Source organism: Rhinopithecus bieti, unplaced genomic scaffold (genome assembly GCF_001698545.2).
Source record: "Rhinopithecus bieti isolate Rb0 unplaced genomic scaffold, ASM169854v2 scaffold_43, whole genome shotgun sequence".
NCBI classification, from domain to species: Eukaryota; Metazoa; Chordata; class Mammalia; order Primates; family Cercopithecidae; genus Rhinopithecus; species Rhinopithecus bieti.
Window position 1 is genome coordinate 249,534 of NW_016803060.1, and position 13,465 is coordinate 262,998.

The 13,465-nt window shown below is 46.5% G+C and overlaps 1 protein-coding gene across 7 annotated transcripts in view; it reads right to left on the reverse strand.

Annotated features, from left to right (window-relative positions):
- RAD54L2 (RAD54 like 2) overlaps window positions 1–13,465 on the reverse strand; it is a 134,281-nt gene that overhangs the window by 17,959 nt on the left and 102,857 nt on the right. For all 7 annotated transcript variants that reach the window (XM_017889512.1, XM_017889366.1, XM_017889446.1 and 4 more), the window contains 9 exons: window positions 12,991–13,333; window positions 12,174–12,351; window positions 10,507–10,758; window positions 10,178–10,296; window positions 7,928–8,046; window positions 5,836–5,935; window positions 4,567–4,772; window positions 4,013–4,185; window positions 3,293–3,489 (listed from right to left, as the gene is read on the reverse strand). In XM_017889512.1, the coding sequence (XP_017745001.1) occupies window positions 3,293–3,489; window positions 4,013–4,185; window positions 4,567–4,772; window positions 5,836–5,935; window positions 7,928–8,046; window positions 10,178–10,296; window positions 10,507–10,758; window positions 12,174–12,351; window positions 12,991–13,333 (1,687 nt within the window). The remainder of the gene's footprint in view (window positions 1–3,292; window positions 3,490–4,012; window positions 4,186–4,566; window positions 4,773–5,835; window positions 5,936–7,927; window positions 8,047–10,177; window positions 10,297–10,506; window positions 10,759–12,173; window positions 12,352–12,990; window positions 13,334–13,465) is intronic.

The window sequence follows — 13,465 nt, forward strand, 5'->3', positions numbered from 1 at the left end:
GAAATGACAGAAATAAAGTCTGAAACTTTTGAAAGAGAGTGACTTTCTCTTTTGAGATTGGGTCCCACTATATTGCCAAGGCTGGTCTCCAATTACTGGAGTTTCCACCCAGAGATCCACCGTTAGTCTGACGGGCTTCCCTTTGTGGGTAACCCACCCTTTCTCTCCGGCTGCCCTTAACATTTTTTCCTTCCTTTCAACCTTGGTGAATCTGACAATTATGTGTCTTGGGGTTGCTCTTCTCGAAGAGTATCTTTATGGTGTTCTCTATATTTCCTGAATTTGAATGTTGGCCTGCCTTGCTAGGTTGGGGAAGTTCTCCTGGATAATATCCTGAAGAGTGTTTTCCAATTTGGTTCCATTCTCCCTGCCACTTTCAGGTACACCAATCAAGCATAGATTTGGTCTTTTCACATAGTCCCATATTTCTTGGAGGCTTTGTTCATTTCTTTTTACTCTTTTTTCTCTAAACTTCTCTCGCTTCATTTCACTCATTTGATCTTCAATCACTGATACCCTTTCTTCCAGTTGATCAAATCGGCTACTGAAGCTTGTGCATGCGTCACATAGTTCTCATGCCATGGTTTTCAGCTCCATCAGGTCATTTAAGGTCTTCTCTACACTGTTTATTCTAGTTAGCCATTTGTCTCATCTTTTTTCGAGGTTTTCAACTTCCTTGCAATGCATTTGAACATCCTCCTTTACCTCAGAGAAGTTTGTTATTACCGACCTTCAGAAGCCTACTTCTGTCAATTTGTCAAAGTCATTCTCTGTCCAGCTTTGTTCTGTTGCTGGCAAGGAGCTGTGATCCTTTGGAGGAGAAGAGGTGCTCTGGTTTTAGAATTTTCAGCTTTTCTGCTCTGGTTTCTTCCCATCTTTGTGGTTTTATCTACCTTTAGTCTTTGATGCTGGTGACGTACAGATGGGGTTTTGGTGTAGATGACCTTTTGTTGATGTTGATGCTATTCCTTTCTGTTTGTTAGTTTTCCTTCTAACAGTCAGGTCCCCAGCTGCAGGTCTGTCAGGGTTTGCTGGAGGTCCACTCCAGACCCTGTGTGCCTCGGTATCACCAGCGGAGGCTGCAGAACAGCAAATATTGCTGCCTGAACCTTCCTCTGGAGGCTTCGTCTCAAAGGGGCACCTGGCTGTATGACGTGTCAGTCAGCCCCTACTGGGAAGTGTCTCCCAGTTAGGCTACACGGGGTCAGGGACCCTCTTGAGGAGGCAGACTGTCCGTTCTCAGAGCTCAAACATTGTGCTGGGAGAACCATTGCTCTCTTCAGAGCTGTCTGACAGGGACATTTAAGTCTGCAGAAGTTTCTGCTGCCTTTTATTCAGCTATGCCCTGCCCCAGAGGTGGAATCTACAGAGGCAGGCAAGCCTGGTTGAGCTGTGGTGGGCTCCACCCAGTTGGAGCTTCCAGACTGCTTTGTTTACCCATTCAAGCCTCAGCAATGGTGGACACCCCTCCCCAAGCCAGGCTGCCGCCTTGCAGTTCGATCTTGGAGTGCTGTACCAGCAGTGAGCAAGGCTCCGTGGGCGTGGGACCCACTGAGCCAGGCATGGGATATAATCTCCTGATGCGCCATTTGCTAAGACCATTGGAAAAGCACAGTATTTGGGTAGCAGTGTACCAATTTTCCAGGTATAGTCCGTCATGGCTTCCCTTGGCTAGGAAAGGGAAATCCCCAGACCCCTTGTGCTTCCCAGGTGACGCGATGCCCTGCCCTGCTTTGGCTCACCCTCTGTGGGCTGCACCCACTGTCGAACCAGTTCCAATGAGATGAACCAGGTACCTCAGTTGGAAATGCAGAAATCACCTGTCTTCTGCATCAATCATGCTGGGAGCTGCAGCTTGTTTGTTTTAACATGAGAATCTTAATAAGGAAAAAAAATTTTAGGCTGGGCATGGTGGCTCATGCCTGTAATTATGACATTTTGGGAGGCTGATATGGAAAGATCACTTGAGCCCAGGAGTTCAAGACCAGTCTGGGCAACACAGTGAGACCTCATCTCGACTAAAAGAAAAAAAAAAATTTTTTTTTTTTTTTTTTTGAGACAGAGTTTCGCTCTTGTTGCCCAGGCCAAAGTGCAATGGCACGATCTTGGCTCACCATAACCTCTGCCTCCTAGGTTCAAGCAATTCTCCTGCCTCAGCCTCCCAAGTAGCTGGGATTACAGGCACATGGCACCACACCCAGCTAATTTTGTATTTTAGTAGAGATGGGGTTTCTCCGTGTTGGTCAAGCTGATCTTGAACTCCCGACCTCAGGTGATCTGCCCGCCTCAGCCTCCCAAAGTGCTGAGATTACAGGTGTGAGCCACTGTGCCCAGCCAAAAAATTTTTTTTAATTAGTCAGGCATGGTGATGCACACCTGTAGTCCCAGCTACTTGGGAGGCTGAGGTGTGAGGATCACTTGAGCCCAGCAGGTCGAGGCTGCAGGGAGCTGTGATTGCACCCCTGCACTCCAGCCTAGGCAACAGAGTAACACCCTGTCGCAAAAAAAGAAAGAAAATTTAAATCTATTCCCATCAAATAATTATTTTTAATTCAAGATAATCAAATAATTAAAAATGCAAACTACTGAATCAGGTAGCAGATCTGATCAGTAAGTGGAGGGTGAGAGCTGTGAGGCACTCTCTTGAAATTAAAAAAAAAAAATTAAACCTAGATAACTATTCTGTAATATCTTACAAGGAGCCTCTCTCTCTGCTTAGCAGTTGGCTTCTATTCTGTTAATATTCTGAACAACTCTAGATGTTGTACTCAAAAAAGAGATTTTTTGGTTCCAGATCATGGCACAGACATAGAATGAAATCCCCTTAGGAGCAGCAGGATTCCCTGACTATAATCCGAGAGAACAGATCCTTCATCCTTGAACATCACTGCTAAGTGAGGCCTAGAACTAAGGTGCTAGGGGTAAGATGCACCTGTGTGGAATGGCTGGGCCTCTTTTTGGGAAGTTTTATCCCCGACTCCTACCCAGGTGTCCAGAAGGACTCTCCTGGGTCATGGACCAGCAGCTCACTTTTCCAGCTAGGGCAGTCAAAACCAGAACCATTCAAAACACCAGGGCTGCTGAACTACTTTCACACCTACCCTAGAGCAGAGCCTGTCAATTCACAGCAGTCAAGGAACAAGTTGTAGGCTCTGCTTTTGTTTAAAATATGAACAAGTTGAAAGGTGTTTGTGCCCGGCCCAGCAGGAGATCCTCCCCTTTCTGGCCATAATGGTATACCCAACATACCGCCTGGGCATCATCGCAAGGGTTCCAGGAAGCATCAACTCACCAGTTTCTCTGGCTGAAGGCGGGGATGCTGGTCAGGCTCTGATCACTGGCAGGGTAATACTGCGCATACGATGGGCGGGTATAGGGGACTGATGTGCGTTTGTCTTCCTCATAGCTTTTCTTTGCTGCTTTTTTCTCAGCCTTGGTTAGCTTGTGATCCTTTCGGTTCAGGAGCAATGACTCATGCTCGAAAGGCTCCTGGGGACACAGGAGGATGTTGATTTAGTTATCAACATGGCTGATGGATAATGAGCCTTACTTTAAGACCAAGAAAAGAGCTGGCTGTCTCCAGCACTAGTGAAGAGACTGCTCATAAATACACAGGCTGGTTTACTGTCTTTCTGTCAAGAGTGTAATTTATAGCTCTAACCTAGTACCAGCTTTAGACATCAAAGCCTGCCTTCCCTATCAAAAGAATGGGGGAGTTCAGATAATTAACAAACTACATTTTTAGAAATTTCCCCTCTCTTTCTGCTAAGAAGACTCACACTGGTCAAATTATTATACATGGCTAACCTTAGCACTCCCAGGACCAGATTAGGGGAGGGGGTAAGTGGTTGGGGAAAGGGAGGGGGACTGAGTGGGGCAAGAAAAAGAAGCCCTTGAGTCCAAGTCACCTGCATGAAACATCACCTTGGATGAAGAAAACAAGCTTATAAGACAAGCCTCCCTTGACAGAGAGACTCCCACTCCGGGGACTGCATGCATACCAAGTTCTTACCTTGGTGATGAGGTGAGGGTACTTCAGACAGGCCAGTTGCAGGACTGACTCCTTGATCCCCTTTATGTTCAAGGAAACTTGGGGAGCTGGCTCCTTCTCAACAAAGTGCAGTAGGTTTTCCACCTCTTTCCGGGTAAAGTTCAGCATTGGATTTAGATCATCCACCACCCGATCTAGAAGGATAAAAACATGGAGAAAGTCAGCACACCGCATTAAAAACTGTAAAGGTCAACAGAGAGAAGTAGCATAACTGTCACTAATAATGAAAAGTCATCCCATATCTGAAAGTCAAAGACTAGGTCTGAGGTTCTGGTGACACTGGAAACATCATATAAAGGGAGAACTTGTATAACGAGCTTGGTTGTTATCACTAAACTCACCTTCAACAAGTTGAGGTCAATTACCTTTTAAGCAATTTGAATCAGAATGAGATAGGAGGAAATGATGGCTTTCTTGAAGCCTGCCTGTGTTCCCATATCCTGCTCCTCCTCTCCCACCCTTAATACTAAAAGGCTGTATAGATGTGCCTCTCTGAAGTCTGGAAGATGGCCCACCTGACATGCCCTGCTTGGAAATCTGACGGTCATAGATCTTCTTTTCTAGAGTGTAATCAGCCACAAGGCGATAGATGTAACAGGGCTTTTTCTGGCCATAACGGTATACCCGACATACTGCCTGGGCGTCATGGCAAGGGTTCCAGGAAGCATCAAACACCACCACTCGGTTGGCACCAATCAGATTCACACCCAAGCATCCGGCCCTTTAAAAGACAAGCCAACAATCACAGAGTCTTTAGTCTTAAAAAAGGTTTTCAAATCAGTTTTGCCTTCTGTGACTTCTACCCCAATATTACTCTGTCCTAAGCCCTAAGCACAACATACTCAAGGATTCTGCTGTCCTGCTGATAAACAGTACATTCCTCAAGCACTGAAAATTGTGCCCTGAAATCCAACATGAAAGTGTCTACCAGCTCAGAAAGAAAACTTACTCTCCTCTTCTCTGTACCAAGTAAGGCCCCCACATCCTGGCCTTGGAGTGATGTTCTTTGGTGAGGGGAAACTTCTGCACACAGATGTTTCCACTATTTTTAGTCTAACAGCTTAGGAGAATGACTGGCTCACAGCCTGCCAAGGGCATTATGATGGCAGAAGGCGGCACAGCCTTCAAGCTGCTTGGCATGAGACAATGCCATCAGCTTTTTACATTTACCTTGCATTTTCTCCTTTTTAAAGCACTTTCACATTCACCACATCATCTAAGCCTCATAACACTCCTGAGAGAAAAGCCAATTAAAACCCTTGTGTATTTTTTGTTGCTGTTGTTTGTTTTTTTCAAAAATGAGACAGGGTCTCACTCTGTTGCTCAGGCTGGAGTGTAGTGACTCAATCAGAGCTCACTGCAGCTTCAACCTCTCAGATTCAAGCCATCCTCCTGCCTCTGCCTCCCAAGCAGCTGGGACCACAGGTGCATGCCACCACACTCAGCTAATTGTTTGATTTTTTGTAGAGACAAGGTCTTAGTATGTTGCCCAGGGTGGTCTTGAACCCCTGGGTTCAATCAATCCTCCCACCTTGGCCTCCCAAAGTGCTGGGGTTACAGGCATAAGCCACAACCATTGTTAATGAAGGTCTCAAAAAATTTTATGATACTATCATGACTGCCCTGCTAACATAATTTCCTTTTGAAGTCCCCTCTCTGACCCCAAAAACAATTACAAACCTAAGCTGATCTCTTCTGAGTGAACTTGGAGTTTTAGGGTAGCAGCCCAGGTGGCCAACAGCCTGTACAGATTCCTTTGACCTCGCCTCTTGGGATCCACTCACCTTGTAGAAAGAAGGAACAGCCAGGTGGTGAGGTTGCTGGGATCATTGAACTGATTAATGAGCCGCTCCCTCTCAAAGGCAGGGGTGCTACCATCTAGCCCTAGGAGGAAGGAAAACCATAAGAAGTGGATATATTAGAGCAAGGATATACAGCAAAATCACTGGGCAATGTTTTAAAGAGCAAAACAAACAGAAACACAACAATGCTCAGATCTCACCCCTTGGACATATCATGGGCCTATAGTAGGTAAGGCCCAGGCATCTATAATTTGAAAATATCCCCAGGTGATTCTCAGGTGCACCATGGATTATAAACTACATTTCTCCCCTTTAGTTCTTAGGTCAATTCTAAAGCCAAGAATCCTAGACTTCAGAGTGTATAGTAATCACCTAGGGTATTTGGAAAATACTGGCTCAAGGTGACCTCTCTGCCTCAGTCTTGTGAGTCCTGGTGAGTGCAGAAGGACTAAGAGTTTGTGTTTTGATATGGATTATGTTCCTCCACTAGGAATCTGCATTTTTAACAAGCTCCTGAGGCTAAGAACTTGCTGTAAGGAGACATAAAGGAAATACATCTGGAACAGTAGGATGAAACACATGAATGAAAGGCGGGAAGCTCAAAAGAGGGAGAAAAAATAGCCTTTAGGGCCGGGTGCAGTGGCTCACACCTGTAATCCCAGCACTTTGGGAGGCCAAGGCGCGCAGATCACGAGGTCAAGAGATTGAAACCATCCTGGCCAACATGGTGAAACCCTGTCTCTACTAAAAATACAAAAATTAGCTGGGCGTGGTGGCCTGTGCCTGTAGTCCTAGTACTTGGGAGGCTGAGGCAGGAGAATCGCTTGAATCTGGGAGACGGAGGCTGCAATGAGCTGAGATCGCGCCACTGCACTCCAGCCTGGCAACAGAGTGAGACTTTGTCTCCAAAAAAAAAACTTCAGTTAAGAAACATAAATAGTAAGGGCAACACTTATCATCTTGAGTAAATAGCAAAATTAAGGGCATGAAATACCACATGGAAAACTAACTGAATTACTACTGTTGTAGGAAGCAACAGTTTAATTGCTTGGTACTGGGGTTCTATGTCAGGACCCAACCTACCTTTCCAACCTGAGTTCCAACAGTTTCCAAGCACAGCTCACCACTGAGTTATAGGGCAAGCTCTGAGCCACACCTTGTGCTGGGGGTCTTCCTGCTACTCCCTGAACCTCCAGCTCTCTAAATCCTTCCATTAGGGCAGTGGAATGAGGGCGATTTCTCCACACTCCCACTCCCCACGGGATATTTGGCAATGTCTGGAGATATTTTTGGTTGTCAAGACTGAGAGATACTACTGCCATCTAGTGAGTAGAAACCAGGGATGCTATTAAATGTCCTATAATATACAGGACAGCCCCTTAAAACAAAGAATTATCTGGCCCAAATGTCAGCAGTGCTGAGGTCTGTATTTCTCAACTTTTTTTTCATTACCACCCCACTAAGGAATGATTTTTTTCCCCAATGACACTATGTCCTCCATGAAATTTAATACCACAGATATACTGTATATCTGTTTATGTACTGTATGTATATCTGTGACTTACACATTTTAAAAGTTAAGATTTCCATCCCCTGCTCAAAAAAAAAAAAGTTCATCCCCTTAAAGTATTATCTCCCCCACAGAGAATGCATGATCTAGGCTTGTGTTCACTCTGATCTTTCAGCCTGGAATGATCCTCAGGCAACAATAGCCCTGTATATTCAAATCCTCCCCATTTTTGAGACGCCTTGGCCAATCATCCTCACCAGAGCGATTCTATCCTCCTTAGAACCCCAGTTAGGGCACTCAATTGTTCTTGAATTGTCACATCTCAGATGAAGAGAAGGCCTATGCCTTCTATTTCTCTATACTCTCCCATCTCTCTCAATCCCCCAGCCCCTAGTACGGTACCCTGTACGCAACGGCTGGCTCTTAGTATCCCCCTGCTCCTTGGCTAATCACAAATATTCCTATGCATTTGATGGAGTGGAGAAAAAGAAAAGAGAGAGAAGGAAAGGAAACCCTTAAGCAGACCTTGCCAAGGCTTCAAGAACAACGCAACAATGAACTCACGGAAGTAGCTAATGTTTCGAACCCACTTCTGTGCTCCTTGCCCCTCGGCACCAGGTGGACAGGGTACTTCTCGTTTTCCAAGGAATTCCTCAATGAGAGCCAAGGTGGAAAGGCTCTGGCTGAAATGGAAAACATTTCGTTCAGATAGCTGCCAGAATCGAGGGAACACTGTTCCCAACAGGTTCATACTCTTGTACAACTTTCTGATAATGGGAGCTCCACAACCTAGCACTGGTAAGAGGTAACTCTAGGCTGGGCACGGTGGCTCAAGCCTACAATCCCAGCACTTTGGGAGGCCAAGGCAGGTGGATCACTTGAGGTCAGGAGTTCAAGACCAGCCTGGCCAACATGGCAAAACCCCATCTCTACTAAAAATACAAAAATTAGCTGGGTGTGGTGGCACATGCCTGTAATCCTAGCTATTTGGGAGGCTGAGGCAGGAGAATCACTTGAACCCAGGAGGCGGACGTTGCCGTGCAGGATCACGTCATTGCACTCCAGCCTGGGCAACAAGAGTGAAACTCTGTCTCAGAAAAAAGAAAAAAAAAAACGAGGTAACTCTCGGTTCGGCACAGTGGCTCACGCCTGTAATCCCAGCACTTGGGAGGCCAAGGTGGGTGGATCACCTGAGGTCAAGAGTTCGAGGCCAATCTGGCCAACATGATAAAACCCCATCTCTACTAAAAATCCAAAAATAATTAGCCTGGCATGGTGGCACGTGCCTGTAGTCCCAGTTACTTAGGAGGCTGAAGCAGGAGAAACGCTTGAACCTGGGAGGTGGAAGATGCAGTGAGCCAAGATCGCGCTACTGCACTCTAGCCTGGGCAAGAAGAGTGAAACTCCATCTCAAAAAAAGAAAAAAGAAAAAGAAAGAGGCAACTCTACCAAGAACAACCAAGGGTATCCTTCCTAGCACATAATGGGAGCAGAGTCATCCACATACTTATGACTACCACCACACTGAAAAAATACTCTCTTCATTCTTCACTTCCACAATTGAAAGTTTCTGGGGTTTAGCTCAATGCAGAGTAACAAATAGCATTTAGCATTAAACACTACCACTGCATGAATATACATCAGATATGATTATGGGTTTTACTAGAGACAAAATCACTCAACTGCTTCCAAGATATTATGAGAGCCAGTGTCCTTAGAAGTGATCCATAAAATCAACACTAGGCTCTCCCCAAGCTAGAATCACTGCTGTCCTCTCAAGGTGTGTCACATATGGAAGCCCTCACTCTGAGGCTCCTGAGCCAGGCTCCTGCCACTTGGTTCTTCTTGGAGCATAATCTGGTCAGATTATAAAGGAGGAGAAGCAATCAACTTCATTTTCCTGGGGAGTCAAAGTCAAGCATCTTTTTACTTTTTTTTTTTTTTTTTTTTTTAAGAAGCCGGAGTCTCGCTCTGTCGCCCGGGCTGGAGTCGCAGTGGCCGGATCTCAGCTCACTGCAAGCTCCCGCCTTCCCGGGTTTACGGCGCATTCTGGCCTGCAGCCGCTGCCGCAGTAGCGCTGGACTTACAGATGGCCCCCAACCCTCGCCCGGCTAGATTTTTGTATTTTTTTAGTAGGACCTTTCACCCGTGTTAGCCAGGATGGTCTCCGATCTTGACCTACTGTGATCCGCCTCCGTCTCGGCCCTCCGCAAAGTGCTGGATTACAGGCTTGAGGCCACCGCCGCCTGGCCAGGAGTCCAAGTCTTAATGAGAGCGCTCAAAGCTCTCAGGGGCCAGATTGAGAATATAAAACTTGGACGCAACTACATCACTTATTTGGGCCTTTATAGACAAAGCTTAAAAACCTAAAATACAAGGGTTGGGGAGGGATAGAAGAATTAAACCAAGGGTCAGCAAACATTTTCGCGTAAAAGGAGCAGATAGCAAATATTTTAGGCTTCTCTTGGCACCATAAGAGTCTCTGTCGCATATTTCTTTGTATGTTTTTTATAACGCTTTTAAAAATGTGAAAACTATCCGCTGTAGGCATGCTCAAAGTAAACAAAAACAGGCGCCCAGAATTGTGACAAGATTAGACTCCCATGCTACACCTAGGGTTCTAATTGGTTCCTCCTGGGAGAAATCACAATGGGCAATGAAAGAAACGTCGCAGGAAGACAGACAGACATGGCAAGAAGGTCCTCACGCATAAGCACGTTGTTGGGGGGGGGATGGCCTTGGTGCTTGTTCTGTGGTGGTTTTGTCATTCTTTACCATAGACACACAGCCTCAACTGGAAGTTTCTCATCCTACCTAAACACAAGGATCTTGTCCCCAAGCTTCACACTTTCCTCAATCAGGTGGAAAAGCAGTACCATCTTGGGAGAGTTTTCTAAGACTCCAGTCTGGTAATTAGTCAGAAGGTCCTTGGCCTGCAAGAGAGAAACAAGGCAGCTTGGAGCAGGTGCAAGGTCAGATCACTAGAAATAAAATTCTTTCCTTCCAAGGCAGCAGCTCACTGGCCACCTTTGTAATTCCATAAAGAGACCCTAGCTGTGCATCCCCACCCTTTCCCCAGGCAGGACATGCACCACCCCTTCTCAGCAATAGTTTATGGTTCCTGAAGGATTTGTTTGACTTACCCATTCATATGTGACGATGTTGTTGCCTCGCTCCTGGAAAGGGTTGAAGCCAACACCCTGTAGGAACTTGCTATTGGTTGCCTCTCCCATTGAGGAAGCCAAGGGGCTATCCTCTCCCTTGCCTTTTGTTCCCTGTGGTGGACAGCGGGCACTGGTCCCCGCAGAGCCAAGTTCTTCCACGTCTAGGTCTTGCTCATTGGCCAAGCTTTCCTTCTGAAGGGCTTCATACAGCACATCAGGGTGATTCCAGATCTGAGGTTCAAGGAAAGGGAGAGGGGACACAGGACAAAGAACAATCCAAGGGTGTCCCAGGAAGTCTGGAAACACATACTTGCTCAAACACACATGTCCCACAGTAAACACTGTCACACCAAAAATTAAAGTCAGAGCCCTTCACAGCCAAAGAGCCTGCATATTTGTTTTCTTTTTTTTTTTTTCAGAGACGGAGTCTTGCTCTGTGGCCTGGGCTGGAGTGCAGTGGCCAGATCTCAGCTCACTGCAAGCTCCGCCTCCAGGGTTGACGCCATTCTCCTGCCTCAGCCTCCCGAGTAGCTGGGACTACAGGCGTCCGCCACCTCGCCCGGCTAGTTTTTTGTATTTTTTAGTAGAGACAGGGTTTCACCACGTTAGCCAGGATGGTCTCGATCTCCTGACCTCGTGATCCGCCCACCTTGGCCTCCCAAAGTGGTGGGATTACAGGCTTGAGCCACCACGCCCGGCCTAATTGCATATTTGTTTTCATTACCAGTTCTGGTCACCATGACACATGAATGGGAGCATTCATACCAGGAGCCATGCCAGTAAGTATGTTTGCTACATAATCAAAAAAGCTGTCACAAGCCTTTTTGACATTCTTATTCAAATAAGAGTAAGAATGTTCCAGTTTCACAGTGTGGCTACAGTCTGCTACTGTATAAAACTATAGAAAAAAATGTATCTGACTTATAGTAGACCAATCACATATCATTTCAGGGAGTATTCCTAGCAAGAGTTGAGAACTCCCAGGAGAAGAGAGGCAAGGAAGAAGGAAGGATGCAGTGACACCAAAGCATCATCATAGACCATGTTTGCCTTAGTTTCCTGGCCTTGACCCAGCACTGTGGCTATAAAAGAAATATTTGGAAACCCCTCCTATTCCCAGACACATACCTTCTGCTGACTTATTAAAGCAGTGGTCAATTAAGAATAATACCTAACAGGTCTGCTAAAGAGTAGCCAGAGGTAGAGGTACAAAGTCAACGAAACAGGTCCCTCAACAAAAGAATGAAAGTGATCTCAATCTGATTAGTATGGAATCCAATGGAAGGTATCCCTAATAACTTGTCTAAGCTATATATCTCTTGAATTCTGATTATGCTAGCAGTCAAAAACACACTGCCCCACAGTATTTTTCCATTATCACCCTTGGTATAACAAGTTGTGCAGCTGAGTTGCACACTGCAGGGAGCATCAGTTACATTACACTGTGTGAATGGCACCCCCAGGAGTTATGTGGTACACAACCAGCACCTCTCTCCTTGGAGCCCCCAAACCTCCAGTGCAGTGAACTGAGGTGGCCCCTTCTCACTTTATTCTTTCTTTATTGAAGACTCTCAGTAGGAGTAACTCCCTTGGGACCATGTGTATCCTTAGTACCCATCTCAATCTTTCCTGAGGCCCCAATGCACCTTGCAACACACGCAGAATGCCTTAAGGGGGTTCAGCCCCAGCCAACCGCTGCTACCACAGTCCCGGAAGCGATCCATGAACTGCGTGTACAAATCTCGCTGGATCTTGGAGAGCCGCACAAGGATCACATTTTCTTCCTTGGCAGGGAGATGAATCTTCAGCACAGTGTGGCCTCTCCTACGGAGGCAAACAGATCAGAAATGGCAAGGTAGTGTGGGCCAGGAGGGGTCAGAGCAAGATAAAAACAGAGCCTTTTGCACTCCTACCACACCTCCCTCTTGAGGATCTCAACATGCACTGCAACCTTGCAATAATGCAGAGTGGTTCAACAACCAAGAAGAAACTCACCTTAAGGATGAAAACTAACACTAAGGCAGAGTGACCTGTCCCAGGTCATGTCTGACTGCATGACAGAGACAGGGGAACCTGAGGTTCTTACTTTAATTTGGGCTGCCTCTCTGAGCTTTCGCTCCATATGCCATGTTAACAAGGAAAAACAAGGGGTCTGCTTTAGACTGGCCTAAGGTAAGTCAGCAGAATGGTACCTTTTACTTGCTTCTCTCAGCAAGTAAGAGAGGTGTCTCCAGTACCTTTAAAGATAATTTTTGAGAGAAGCACTTCTAGGCCAAACTTTCAGAGAATTGAAACAGTGGATATCCACCATCTGCTAGCTTGTCACAGGAAGCAAAGTTTTACTACTGCCCCAGGGAAGGGGCCCTCCTACTCCAACACCCTACCCTGTATAACAGGCTTGGCATGCCCTTGGCAACAGGGCGCTCTGAAAATTCAGGAAGCAGGACCCTGAGGATGGCTCACCTCTGCACAAAGCCCTCCAGAAGACTGTGCAAGACATGGCTCCGGTACCGCATGAGGCGGACGTCCTGAGGTGTGCTGTCAATACATTGCCCGTTCAGGATAGGGCGTTCAAACATGTTGCTGAACTCCTGCCGGGTGCCAAGGAAGTCTGGGCGCACAAAGTCCACCATGCACCAGTACTCAATGAGGTTGTTTTGCAGAGGGTACCCAGTCAGCACCACCCGGCGGCGAGAGCGGATATTCTTCAGAGCCTGTGAGGTGCTGGCCTGGCAGTTTTTGATGCGGTGTCCCTCATCACAGATTACTACATCAGGACCAGGGCGGCATAAAGCCTTCTCAAACTCTAGGGAGGGAAGAGGATCCAGAGTCAGAGGGTGACAGGGCCTGCTCTTAGTCAATAATATGAGAAGTAGGGGTGCACCCTGGAGGAGACAGAAGAAATGAAGGAAGCAGGAAGCAAGAGTCAGCCCCCCTT